General features: G+C 33.3%; 1 protein-coding gene across 1 annotated transcript; it reads right to left on the reverse strand.

The window, feature by feature from the left end:
• Positions 1 to 417: 417 nt before the first annotated feature.
• Positions 418 to 9,032, reverse strand: LOC142229751 (uncharacterized). The gene is made up of 2 exons (XM_075300319.1): positions 8,891 to 9,032; positions 418 to 2,492 (listed from the first exon to the last, which is right to left on the reverse strand). Exons 1-2 carry the CDS (start codon positions 8,991 to 8,993, stop codon positions 862 to 864), a joined length of 1,734 nt encoding a protein of 577 aa, XP_075156434.1. The 5' UTR covers positions 8,994 to 9,032; the 3' UTR covers positions 418 to 861.
• Between the last annotated feature and the right edge of the window lie 6,004 nt (positions 9,033 to 15,036).

Below are 15,036 nucleotides of genomic sequence, written 5' to 3' on the forward strand. Positions count from 1 at the left end.
AAATCGGCAATGAAAAATGTTGTTGACTTTTTTCTGTGAGTCGTATCCTTATTAATGGTTTCATAATTATAGAAAAATGTCTAGATGAGCAAATAAAATCCTGTGTCGGTTTCTTGTCCAAATGCTCAATTTGCGCCTTTTCGCATGTCGTGGATAGGATAGTTTTCTTTTTTTAATTTTGACAATTTGCTATGCTTCATTTTATGTTAATATTTTATATTGAGCCGGTTTCGAAAAAATTCTCCATGAATCCATACTACCTTGTATACACGGAAGTTTCAGAGAAACTGGCAAGTACACATCTTTTAAATCTCATCTTCCTCTTTCTTTAATAAACTCTTTGCAAAAAGTGATAGACAAATTTAATATGAAGTATTACTATAGGACAATGCAACTTTAGATAAATGGAGTTGATCGTTTTGAATCACAAAATTATTTATTTCAGTCGATTTTTATTTAACAATAATTTAATATTAATATTTTACTTAAACTATATAATTGTTAACATTATTGCACCTAAAATGTACAAATACGAAACTTGTTTCCCGGAGGTTCATGAAAGGCAAGTTTGACTAATTCTTCTTATCTCCATCAAAATATTGTCGTCCAGATTCGATCAGCTTTGGTTATTTAAGGATAGGTTAGGTAAGTCTGAATAGGTTCAATCAAACTTTAGTTGCTTGCAACAGCTATGCGATATTATAATAAAGTCCAAAGTTTTAGGTATTATAGGCTATTTCTTTCAAAGTGGCACATCAATGAATACTGCAAAATAGAATTTAATTTTGTTTCGTATAAAACGTCTCTACTGTTGTAGTATGAATTATTTGGTGAAATTTTAAGCATTGACCATTATTGGACTTAGACACTAGGAGGTAGGTATGCATTGTTGTAACCAACACCAGTTGATGACGACGATTGTGAGGTGTGGGTGGTTGAGCTTATGTCCTTACCACCATTTGTTGTTTGAGAAAAAGATCCTGAACAATTATTGTCACTGGATGATGATCCAGTATTGCAACTTATACTAGCAGAAATTGATCCTGAATAGTTATAACTATTTCCATTTCCAATGGATGAGGAACCGCTTGTACTATCACCACCAGAAGATGTTTGTTCGTTATTGCCATTGCTTGTGCTGGAAGATCCCGAACAGTTAGCATCGGAATTGCTTCCAGTGTTTGATGATATCTCATTGCAACTTGTGCTGACAGTAGTTAATTCTGAATAGTTGTAGCCGTTACTGTTACTTCCGCCAGAAGATGTTGTGCTTGAACCCGAAGATGTTTCCTTATTGTCGCTAGTTGTTACCTCTGTGGAAGTTGAATGGGAATATTCGTAGCCCCCATTTCCTCCTGACGATGTTTCCTCAATTGTAGTTGAATGCGAGTAATTATAACCATCTCCACCAGAAGATGAATCCCTATCGCCATCACTATTTCCTTCCGAAGATGTTTCTTTATTGTCGCCAATTGTTATTTCAGTGGATGTTGAATGAGAATAATCATAACCACCTCCCGAAGATGATCCATCATTTCCTTCTGAAGATGTTTCCTTATTGTCACTGGTACTTGCTTCAGTGGTACTTGAGGAGGAGTAATGATAACCACCATTTATATCTTTATCCGATGTTGTAGTTCCATGGGTGTTATGCGTAGTTTCTGTACTTGTTGAATAGTTATAACCTGAATCGTTGTCACCCGACGAAGATGTGCTGGTCATTTCAACCACGGTAACCTTTGAGGTTGTATATTCATAACCACCTGTAGTAGATCCACCACCATTTGATTGGGTTGTAGACTCTGTTGCCATAGTGGTTCCCTTGGTTTCTTCTACCTTACTGCTGGAACTTGTGGTTGTACTGTGACTAAAGGTTGCTTCTGTTGTGGTTCCATGTGTGCCGTGTGTAGAAACTGAAGAGGTCGTGGTTGACATTATTACCTTTTCTGTTGTTGAAGTGTGTTGCGATGAACTATTATCAGAATCTTCATCCTCATCTTCTTCCAACTCTACATGTACATGAGTTCCTGAGGAATGCCCTCCGCCAGATGAGCTACTTCCGCCTGATGAATGACTTCCACCCGAGGATGAACTTCCTCCTGATGAATGACTTCCACCCGAGGATGAACTTCCTCCCGAAGAAGAACTTCCACCTCCACTTGGAGCTGTAGTAGTTGTACGTCCTCCAGTACTGAAACCTGTTAGAAGCCCAAGTTTATTGCTTATAACACTGCTTAGAATCCCACCTCCTCCAGAACTACTACCGGATGAAGAGCTAGATCCTCCAAATAAACCGCTAATCAGACCAAAGCCTCCACCACTGCTGCTTGAACTGCCGCTACTGGAAGTACTTGATGAGGTGGAACTAAATCCGGAGGATAAAGCTCTGGATATAGCTTGAACTTTTGTATTAATTATGCTCGTCAAAATACCCGTAGCAGCCGTTGAAATGGCTGAGGATGACGAATTTGTACTACTTCTACCTGCAAGGCCTGAAAGAAAATCATAAAATTTTGGTTAGAAAATTGCACAATCATGTCGAAGTACTTAATATGGCCAGCAATACATATATGATTTTAAAGAATATAATTGATGCAAGTGAAGAACTCGACGCGTTTTAACATAAAGGTGGGTATTAAGTTCGATTTTAGCCGCTAAAATCGCAATTTTTTCACTATTACTTTTCTTAAATAATCCATTTTAAGGGATACAAACTTTGTGAAAATTTGCTTTGGGCTATTCCCTATCAAGTTATAATAAAATTTGCAACAAATATGTATTTTTTTATACCCACCACCATAGGATGGGGGTATATTAACTTTGTCATTCAGTTTGTTACACATCGAAATATTGCTCTAAGACCCCATAAAGTATATATATTCTTGGTCGTGGTGAAATTCTGAGTCGATCAGAGCATGTCCGTCCGTCCGTAGGTCGGACGGTACTGAAAATGGGCTATATCGGTCCGTATAGCCCCCATATAAACGGACCCCCAAATTTGGCTTGCGCTCGCTCTAAGAGAAGCAAATTTCATCCGATCCGGCTGAAATTTGGTACATGGTGTTAGTATATGGTCTCTAACTACCATGCAAAAATTGGTCCATATCGGTCCATAATTACATATAGCCCCCATATAAACCGATCCCCCGATTTGGCTTGCGGAGCCTCTAAGAGAACCAAATTTCATCCGATCCGGCTGAAATTTGGTACATGGTGTTAGTATATGCTCTCTAATGACCATGCAAAAATTGGTCCACATCGGTCCATAATTATATATAGCCCCCATATAAACCGATCCCCCGATTTGGCTTGCGGGACCTCTAAGAAACGAAAATTTCATCCGATCCGGCTGAAATTTGGTACATGATGTTGGTATATGTATTCTAATGACCATGCAAAAATTGGTCCATATCGGTCCATAATTATATATAGCCCCCATATAAATTGATTCCCAGATTTGTCCTCCGGAGCCTCTTGGAGGAACAAAATTCATCCGATCCGGTTGAAATTTGCAACGTGGTATTAGTATAAGGCCGCTATTACACCCTCAAAAAAAATCGCTTATTTAACATATGTTCCAAACATATTTTGCAGGAAGCACATATATTATTGGATACTGCCGAAACATTAATATGTTTGTTTTATGTGAACATATTATATGTTTGGAAGCGGTTTGGGCCCGAAAATATTATATGCTTGAAAGATTTTTCCCCAAAGAAGATTGTGATAATTTTCACATAATTTTCACTTCCACGAAATTTTTTAGTGCTTCGTACGTTTTTCTGTAATACAAATAATGTTGAAGATATTATTCAATTTTATTATTTTTTTAAATTTTACCTTTCGCCTGGACGGAGAATCGAACCGAGGACCATACAGTTTGTAAGCTAACACACTATCCACTGGGCTACGTAGCTGTTATAGTCACCAGTAGAAAATTATCGTTATACGTTACATTTATATAGCATAGTTTGCAGCGCCCACGAGCCCATGCAAACAAAACATTATTTAACAGAAACATACATTTGTTGGCCACGTGGAGCAGTGGTTAGCATGTCTGCCTTGCATGCAATAGGTCGTGGGTTCAATCCCTGCTCCGACCGAAGCAATTTTTTTTTTAATTTACACATTTATATTTATACTATATTAAATTTTTGTAATGAAACTTCGAAATGTGGGTTATTAAAGATTTACAGTCAGAAAATAACAGTGCTTGATATAAACGAAATGGACTGAGCTTTTGGATAAAATATTATTTTTTATTGCAAAAATAACAGTTTTGTAACAAAAAACTATTTTTGGTATAAAAGTTTGAAATTTTGGAAGGAATTCAAAAACTCTAACAAAAGAAGAACGTTGAGTCGAGTATAAACATACATTAATAATTTTATAATATACACATACATTTATTTAGGCGTGAACAGTTTTTTCTTGCATTTAACACACTTTTAAAAGCATTTAAAACTTATCGTGTTTTGTACTTAATTTCATTTTTACTTTTAAGGCCGGTATTAAGTTGGCATTCTCGCTCTAAAACTACCCTGTTTTGCCTTTTACCTTTCTTTAATAATTCATTTTAAAGAAAATAAATAAAACTCGAACTTAATGCCCGCTTTTATATTTGAAGGTGTCCGTCAACTCCTCTTGGACTACTTATTAATAAAGAGGAACTAAACTTTGTTTTTATACATTTTACTGTTTGTATATATTCCACGGTTTTTTTAATTTCCTTTGCCTGAATATTTCGACTTACTCCTCGAACGTTCCGATTTATTTTAACGAACCACGAAAAAATTGTGCCCACAATGCCAAAATGATAAACAAAACACATGTCCACACATATATAAAATGCTGCTCTCAAGACGAAAACACGTGCTGTTTTTTCAAATGTCTATTCTCTTGGTTCCGAATGTCTATTCTCTTCACTCCGAATATTCATTCTAATATTCAAATTAAATAATATTTAGACTTAAGCATATCAAGTTTTTGGCCTTATCATAAAACAGTTTTCCGAAACAACATACGAGCGGATTCACAGAAATTGCTCTCTTTTCATTCTCTCGCTGTGTTATGTTGATATCTTTCGTCAACCCTCCCGTTTTCCATCTCTGTTTCTTTCTCTATACTTTCTCTCTGTCGCTCTCTGAATGAAATACCACAACATATAAATGTTTACTCGAAATTTGTAAATTTATATATGTTTACATTCACACATATTATTTTTATGAAACATGCATGCCCCAAACATAATATATTTTAACATATTAACATAGGTATCCCAAACATTTAGTGTTAGTTTAGAAACATTACATGTTTGCACTTAAATGTATTGGTTTTAAAAATTGTGCCCGAAACACATTTTGTTTATATCGGAACATATGAAAAACATATTTTTCTAACAGTGTATCCATGCCAAAATTGGTCCATATCGGTCTATAGTTATATATAGCCGATCCCCAATCACACAAAAATTGGTCCATATCGGTTCATATTCATGGTTGCCACTCGAGCCAAAAATAATCTACCAAAATTTTATTGTTATGGAAAACATTGTCAAAATGTTATTTCTATAGAAAATTTTGTCAAAATTTTATTTCTATAGAAAATTTTGTCAAAATTTTATTTCTATAGAAAATTTTGTCAAAATTTTATTTCTATAGAATTTTTTTTCCAAATTTTATTTCTATAGAAAATTTTTTCCAAATTTTACTTCTATACAAAATGTTGTCAAAATTTTATTTCTATAGAAACTTTAAACTTAATTATATACGTATTTAATCGGATGGACTACCTTGTAATTTAGAAGACGATGTTAGGAAGTTTTAAGATACCTTGCCACCGGCAAGAGTTACCGCAACCCAAGTAATTCGATTGTGGATGACAGTCTTCAGTAGAAGTTTCTACGCAATCCATGGTGGAGGGTTCGACCTGGCCGAACTTACGGCCGTATATACTTGTTATTGATTTAGTTCTCACTTTAGCGGCTAAACCCGAACTTACTACTCACCTTAAAGGTAAAAATTTCTAAGCATTGCGTGTTCAAACCCTGTCATTTACACTGGTATATAACAATCCCGTAATTAAATTGGAAAATTTTAAATTCTGGTGTGGCTTTTGTATCATGGTAACCGGATTTTATTCTATGTTTGTATAAAAATTAAAGAGATAGATCAACTCACACTTTCACAAAGAGCAAGAATATATAAATGGTTTATATCCTGCATGCCATTTTATGGTGTAGAATATAAAAAAGTACAATAAAATGAAGCATCCAATTACAAGCGAATCCAGCATACCATAAAAGAAATATTGGTTTCGGATACCGGCTATTGAAATCACGCTAACGAAACTGACTATAGACAGTAGTTGTTACTGATGTAGGTTGGATGGTATTGTAAATGAGCCATATCTGACAATATAAACCGAGCCAGATCTCTGCGCAAGCTACATTTTTCTAGATATGAGCAAATTTCATACAATCCGAACCCGTTAATATTTAGTACGTGGTGTTAGCACGCATTGGTCTATATCAGTCTATAATTATTTATAAACCCCCATTTAAACTGATCCTTAGATGTGGCTTGCGGAAACTCATAGAGGTTCAAATACGGTTGTAAAGAGTTAGTATATGCCCTCCACCAATTGCGCAAAAATGGGTCTATATCGGTCCATAGTTGTATATAGCCCCCATTTGAACCGATCCCAATATTTGACTCCCTGCACCTTTTGAAAGATTACATTTCATTCGATCCGGTTGAAATGAGGTACGTGATGTTGGTGTATGTCCTCTAATAATCATGCAAAATTTGGTGCATATCGGCCCATAATTATATGGTCTTTGGGACTTGAATTTTGAAGCCTCTTGGAGGAAAAAAAATTCATCCGAACCATTTGAATTTTGGCACGCGATGTTAGTACACGCCCTCTAACAACTATGCGAAAATAAGCCCAATCGGTCTATTATATATCTATTATATTTTCAAACATATAAACCAATCTGCACATTTGATTTCTTGAGCCACAAACTACATACGATACTATTGAGATATGGTACGTATTTGTCAGTAATAACTACCCAGCAAAAAAACCGTCGCCAAAGAAGTAGTGAAAATGTTCTTTTTGGATACGGAAGTTGTGCAAAATTGGCGTAGAAGCGATGAATTTAAAATTAGGCTTGTCAAGGACAGATGTCCACCATTTCAGTATCCGTTGCACTGAATTTGCATCACTTCTTAAGGTGTGATGCGAATTCAGTGTTTTGGATGTGAATTAAAAAAATATGTGATATTTTAACAAATAAATACATTTTAAAATTTTTTATGATTTTTAATGCATTCTAAGGCTTGTCTGAAACGTTTGACATCAAATATTTTCAAAAACTCGCATGTTTTCTAGAACGGATTTAACATTTTTTTCGCCATAATTTAAATAATTTGTATAATTTTATTAATTCTTAATCTGTTTTTAACCTATTTGAAATAAAAAAATTTTAAAATTCCCATTAAAAATATGAAAAAGGCGAGTTATAAAAAATTGACTCAAATGAACTTCCTGTGCAGTTAAAATAGAGAACATCTTTGGGAGAACATTTTTGGAAGAGCTTTTAAAGTTGTGCCTTTTGTAAAAAAAAAATTCTTTATTTTGCCAAGCTTGAGATCAATGGAAAAATAAAGAATTTTATTTAAACTGAAAGAGATCGAACAAGAAACAAAATAACAAAATAAATCAGGCGAAATAAAATTTTGGTATATAATTTTTGGGGATCGGCTATATATAACTATAGACCGATATGGACCAATTTTGGCATGGTTGTTAGCGGCCATATACTATCGCACTGTACTAAATTTCACCACGTACCAAATTTCAACCGGATCGGATGAATTTTGCTCCTCCAAGAGCTCCGGAGGTCAAATCTGGGCATCGGTTTAAATTGGGGTTATATATAATTAAGACCGGTATGGACCAATTGTTGCATGGTTGTTAGAGACCATATACTAACACCACGTACCAAATTTCAACCGGATCGGGTGAATTTTGTTTTTCCATAGGCCTCCGGAGTTCAAATCTGGGGATCGGTCTATATGGGGGCTACATACAATTATTGACCGATATGGACCAGTTCCTGCATGGTTATTAGAGACCATGTACTAACACCATGTACCAAATTTCAGCCTGATCGGATGAATTTTGCTCGTGGATACGAGGCTCCGGAGGTAAAATCTGACGATCGGTTTATATGGGGGTTATATATAATTATGAACCGGTGTGGACCAATTTTTGCATAGTTATTTGAGACGATATACTAACACCATGTACCAAATTTCAGCGTGATCGGATGCAATTTGCTGTTATTAGAGGCTCCGCAAGCAAAATCTGGGGATCGGTTTATATGGGGGCTATATATAAATATGGACCGATGTAGACCAATTTTTGCATGGTTGTTAGAGACTATATACTAACACAATGTACCAAATTTCAACCGGATCGGATGAATTTTGCTCCTCCAAGAGGCCCCAAGGTTTTGTTCTGTGAAAACATGTTATGTTTCACCACAAGCATATATTTGTTTAAAATCCTAAATAGTTAATTCCAATTTTACGTGTATTAAATTAAGTGTTATCCTTGGCTGAAATCAGGATTGAAAGAATTTCTATTTTCGGCACGCAACTTCCACAATTTTCAGCACGCAACTTCCTTTTAGGAAAAGGCGTATGTTTCTGTATTTTTTTTCATACTCAATTTTTTTTAATAACTTGTGGTAAAAGCCACATGTCTTTTGAAACATATATTTTTTTAATTTCACAAAATTTTATTTATGTAAAATTTTATATTTTTTATTATTGTGTGTTATTTTTAACACTTTTTCACATCTATGTATGTTTGGTTTTACCTAAAACTGAGCTGATAATGAACGGTTTTGACTCGGCTGTCTGCCATTGTGTTGTAAAACACATGGTGACCAGCACCATACCGAATATTGAAAATAAACGCATTTTTGATGGTTTTGAGATTCTATTTCCTTCTTTTTTTGATCGGAGCGATTCGAAAAAATATGATGTTATTAACCGGCACTTTGTATAAGACTGGTCACATCAATGCTTCCAAAACATTCTTTAAGCAAAACCAGAAGAAGGAAAGGTCGAATGTGTGTATGGTCAGATATCATCACCGTAGATGCTGATGTTTTCTAGGGGTCTACAAGATCATAAATTAACGAGTGACCGACTATTCGTACGTATTACGGTCTTGTAGGCGAATTAGCAGTAGAACATAATAATGATGATGATGATGATGATAACAGTAATAATAGAATTGTCTGTTAGAACCAAACAAAAACAATAAGCCAGCGGACGAATAACCTACGCCAACATCTGGCATAGCACCACTTTGCAACCGACCGAAACAATAACAAATCTCGAAAGTAACGAAGTTGATAATGGCTATTACGATTGCCTTGGACAACAACAACACTAACTATATAGTACTAGTAATCTATGCGAGGAATTTCTTAGAGACTGTATGTGTGGATTTCTTCCAAATTAACAAGTTTGAAAAGTCATTAAATGAACCTATGATCGCACTTTCCGTCTGAGGCCTCTCAGACTGGTTTGACTTAATGATCATAATCACATTAAAGTAAACAATAAAATGTTATGATGTGTTTGATTTATGTTTATTTCCACAAATAATTATATAGTATATGCATTCTAATAAATAAAACAAAATTGTCATCCAAATCAAGAGTTAGTGGTTAACACCTTTTGTCAATAGGGTTATGTATGGTTGTGTGAATGTCTTCGAACATGGCTTCAATCTTATGTACCCTCCATCATGGATTGCATAGAAACTTCTACTAAAGACTGTCATCCACAATCGAATTACTTGGGTTGGGGTGGCAAGTTATCTTAAAACTTCTTAACACCGTATTCTCAATTGTTAGTCTATGCGGGGTATATGTTGAATAAAAAGCGGCCGATTAAATACGTAAATAATTCAGTTTGACAAAATTTTCTACAGAAATAAAATTTTGACAAAATTTTCTATACAAATAAAATTTTAACTAAATTTTATATAACAATAAAATTTTGACAAAATTTCGTACTCAAATAAAATTTTAACAAAATTGTATATAGAAATAAAAGTTTGTATAGTAATAAAATTTTGACAAAATTTTCTATAGAAATAAAATTTTGTAAAGAAATAAAATCTTGACAAAATTTTCTATAGAAATAAAATTTTGACAAAAATTTTGTATAGTAATAAAATTTTGACAAAATTTTCTATAGAAATAAGATCTTGACAAAATTTTATATAGCAATAAAATTTTGACAAAATTTTCTATATAAATAAAATTTTAACAAAATTTTCTATAGAAATAAAATCTTGACAAAATTTTCTGTAAAAATAAAATGTTGACAAAATTTTCTATAGAAATAAAATCTTGACAAAATTTTCTATAGAAATAAAATCCATCGAAGGATTGGGGAATTCTTCCCACTTAAATATGTGCTAAATTATTAGTTTTTGTACCCAAAATAGTAGCAAAAACCGAGTTACAATTACACCCAACAACAACAATGCAGCAATTTTAAATTAAGCCAAACGAAGTTTCAACAACCCACAAAACGGCGAAGAAAGCAACTACAGGGATTGATGGCAACAACAACAATGATGTGAAGTCTGAGTAAGAGTTTCCACTTCCGCAAAAGTTGAAGGTATAGTAATAAAATTTTTTTTGTTGGGTATAGTAATAAAATTTTGACAAAATTTTCTATAGTAAAAAAATTCTACAAAATTTTCTATAGAAATAAAATGTTGGTAGATTATTTTTGGGGATCGGCTATATATAACTATAGACCGATATGGACCAATTTTGCATGGTTGTTAGAGACCATATACTAACACCACGTACCGAATTTCAACCGGATCGGGTGAATTTTGCTCTTCCAAGGGGCTCTGGAGGTCGAATCTGGGGATCGGTTTATATGGACGCTATATATAATTATGGACCGATGTGGACCAATTTCTGCATGTTTGTTAAAGACCATATAGTAGCACCATGAATTTTGCTCCTCCAAGAGGCTCCGCAAACCAAATCTGAGTGTCGGTTTATAGCTCGACCCAGAATATATATACTTTATGGGATCTTAGAGCAATATTTCGATGTGTTACAAACGGAATGACAAAGTTTATATACCCCCATGCTATTGTGGAGGGTATACAAAATTCAATTAAATACAAGTAAGGAAAGCCTAAAGCCGTTGTTTTATAAACGGTTTTATAGCAAACATGAAAATTGAACTAAATTATACTCAACATTTTGAGATTTCAACAAAGCTTTGTTAAAACCACCCTAATTTACATTTTAATTATAACTCACGAAATTACACCATCTCATAGAAGAAACGAGTATATACAGCAGTAAGTCAGCCGGGAACGAATCTACGTAGCGAGTTACTTGAAATATATAGAATTTCAGGGAGGTTTGATGACAGATATTCTTCTACGTACGCTTTCCGAAGATAAGTTTAAAGATTCTACCTATGAGGACTAGACCAGATTCTGGGTTTAAAAGAACCAATTTTGTTTGAGTTTGAGAAGAATCATAAACATCTCGCGTATGTTAAGTGTGCAACAAAATGATGAAAAACGCCTTGATTCGAAATCTAATATATATGCAACCATTTTCAAAATGATTAGAAAAAGTAAAATCTGGAAATTTTACTTTCAGTTTAAAGCAATTTATTTAAGCCGATGGAGATAAATTTGGGAGATTAGTCTATATGGGAGCTATTCCAAAAACGTGATACACACCAAATTAAGCACAACTTTTGGTTCTGAAAAATCTACAGAATTTTGACCCCAAATCGGTGGGCGGGTTTATAAGATCGGTCTATATGGGGGCTATACCAAAACAGGGACCGATACATACCATTTTAGGCACACATATTTATGGTCCTAAAATACCCCTATATTTCGAATTTCAGGCAAATTGGATAAAAACTACGGATTTTAGAAGTTCAAGAAGTAAAATTGGTCTATATAGGGGCTATACCAAAACATGGACCGAAACGTACCATTTTCGGCATACCTATTTGTGGTCCTAAAACAAACCTAGATTTTGAATTTCAGGCAAATTGGATAAAAACTACGGATTCTAGAAGCCCAAGAAGTAAAAGCGGAAAATCGGTTTTTATTGGAGCTATACCAATACATGCACCGATATTCACCATTTTCGGCGAACGTTTTTATGGTCTCAAGATATCTCCAGATTTCCAATTTCAGGAAAATTTGGTAAAAACCACGTTTCCATAAGCCCAAAACTGGGCCGATATAGCCCATCTCCGTACTTGACCTGCCTGAAAAAAAAACGAATCTCTGCCAATTTCAGGACGATAGCGTCATTATTGAAGGCTGTAGCGTGATTACAACAGACAGACAGACGGACATGATTTTATCGTCTTAGAATTTTTCCCTGAGCAAGAATATATATATATATACTTTATATAGTCGAAAGTCGATATTTCGATGTGTTACAAACGGAATGACAAACTTATTATTCTCCCATCACCATTCTATGTCGGTGGGTATAAAAAGGAACTAAAAGTAAAGGATAAAATCATTGGCACCAAAACCATTTTAAACATACTGTAGTTAATTGTTACTATTTTTGAGAATCGTACAAAATGTTTCTTTTGTGTTAGTTCATATTGAACTTTATACCCATGTTTAGTTCATAAAATGTTTGAGCCATACTTAACAAAAGGAAAATTTCATTGAGCTGTGGAAAGCTTCGAAAAAAATTATAAAATTTAACTTCAATCAAATAATACTTTTGCAATAAAAATAAATTAAATTTAATTGAAATTTTTAGTTTAACTTCGGAATTTGTTCAGTGTACAATTCACCACTTGTTAGACCAATACTTATGATACCAGTAGTTATATTTAAAATATTTTTTTATTGACAGTTTTTTTTTGTTCCGATTAATACTTAATCGGAAGCCGATGTAAGACCCTATGCCAAATTTGAAGACGATCGGATTTAGTTTATTCGAACTTTTAAAAGAACTTGATAGCTCAGAGAAAAAATGGCCCTAGTTAAATTCCTGAAAGATAGTAACCTTTACCACTCCAATTATTAAAATATTTACATTAAAAATAGAAATTATACAAATTTATTCTTAAAACATATAATCTAAATAATATTTATATATGCTACTTTTTATTTATTTATTTTTCAATTTGTATAACAACCCAGAAAAATATATTTGGAAGCTCTTCTAAAAGCACAACTTTAAAAGCACTTCCAAAAATGCCCTCCCAAAGATGTTCTTTATTTTAATTACCCAGGAAGTTCTTTTAATTAAATTTTTATAACATGGTTTTTTCACACTTTTTTAAAAACAGATTAAAAACAGTAAGAATTAATAAAATGGGACAAATCATTCAAATTTTGTCGATAAAAATTCCAATTCCATTCTAGAAAACAAATATTTTAATTAACATCCAAAACACTGAATTCAGATCACACCCTAAAAATTGTTTCAAATTCAATGCGACGGCTGTTCAAATATTGGACATCCGTTCTATGACAAGCCCGTGTTAAATTCATTGCTTATGTGCCAATTTTTCACCACTTCCGGATCCAAAAAGAAGCCTTTCACAACTTGTTTTGGCGACGCTGATATGATAGTATCAATCACCATAATCCAATTTAAAAATTAATTGATCCAATTAAAAAATTGATTGATACAAAAAATTTTGTTTTGATTGATTTTTATTTCAATTAAACAAATTTTGTAGATCAATTAATTTGTTAATTGAATATTTTTTTTAACTCAATTAAAACTTTAATTGGAAAAATGTTCGTTATATTTTATTCTGTGCAAACACACACAAACTGATGTGTCTCACATTTGTCCGTTTGGATGTTACATATAAATGCACAAACTTAATATACCCCGTACCACAATAGTGGTTACGGGTGAAACTACGCATAAGATCTGATTTTTTCTACCTTTCTTAGTGCCTCCGTTATGTATTGTAGTCATGTTGGTTGATCTTTGGACAACATAAAATCTACTAAAGTCTAAACTGTAATTGCAAATTCTTTTGAAATATTTACTTTATGCTTCCATAACACACTTCTATCATCTCTCAATGTTGGAGGTCAAAATTTACATTTAAAATATAGAACATAAAAAAGTTGTACTTCTAGGCAAAATGAATTAATTCAACCTACTTCATACAATTCACATGAATAGGTGGATTTAAGTTAAACAGTAAACAGTGTCTTCATATCATAAAGTTTCTGGACATGATCAATGAATATAGTTTTTATGTCTACCACCATAGAATGGTGATAATGAGGATATAATAATATTGCGACTCCGTTTGCAAAAATCGATATATCGATTTCCGACTATCATTAGCATAGTTAGACAATTTTCCTAGTGGGAGGGGCTATAGCCCCCTAGCCCCTAGTAATAGACTGAAGTTATGTGTTCAATTAATGTTTTATTGTATAAAAACGAATAAAAACTCAGACTTCAACATAACTATACAATTAATTTATAAAAAGAGCAAGTAACATAAAGCAACTAAAAGTAGTTCCACACTTTTCCAAGCAAAAAATATATGTACATTCTTGATCAGGTGTCCGTCTGTCTGTTGTAATAATATACGCTACAGCCTTTAATAACACAGTAAAAAATACCATAAAAATTTTTCCAATTAAAATTTTAATGAAATTCTAAAAAATTTTCAATTAAAAAATTTAATTTTATTAATTTTATTTCTAAAAAGTGGTGCAGGGTATAATATAGTCGGCCCCGCCCGACTTTAGACTTTCCTCACTTGTTTTAATATCGGTAAGTGTTTGATATAGCTATTTATTTATTTTCTTTAAGGGATAATCCAAAGTGTACAAAACAGCCTTTTATATTTCGGGATTAGAGAACAAAAATAAATATTAGACATCATGGTCAGGGTATAATAAGTTTGATCTGCCAAAAATGTGCCTACCAGAAATATT

The sequence above is a fragment of the Haematobia irritans genome, chromosome 3, assembly GCF_050003625.1.
Source record: "Haematobia irritans isolate KBUSLIRL chromosome 3, ASM5000362v1, whole genome shotgun sequence".
Classification (NCBI taxonomy): Eukaryota; Metazoa; Arthropoda; class Insecta; order Diptera; family Muscidae; genus Haematobia; species Haematobia irritans.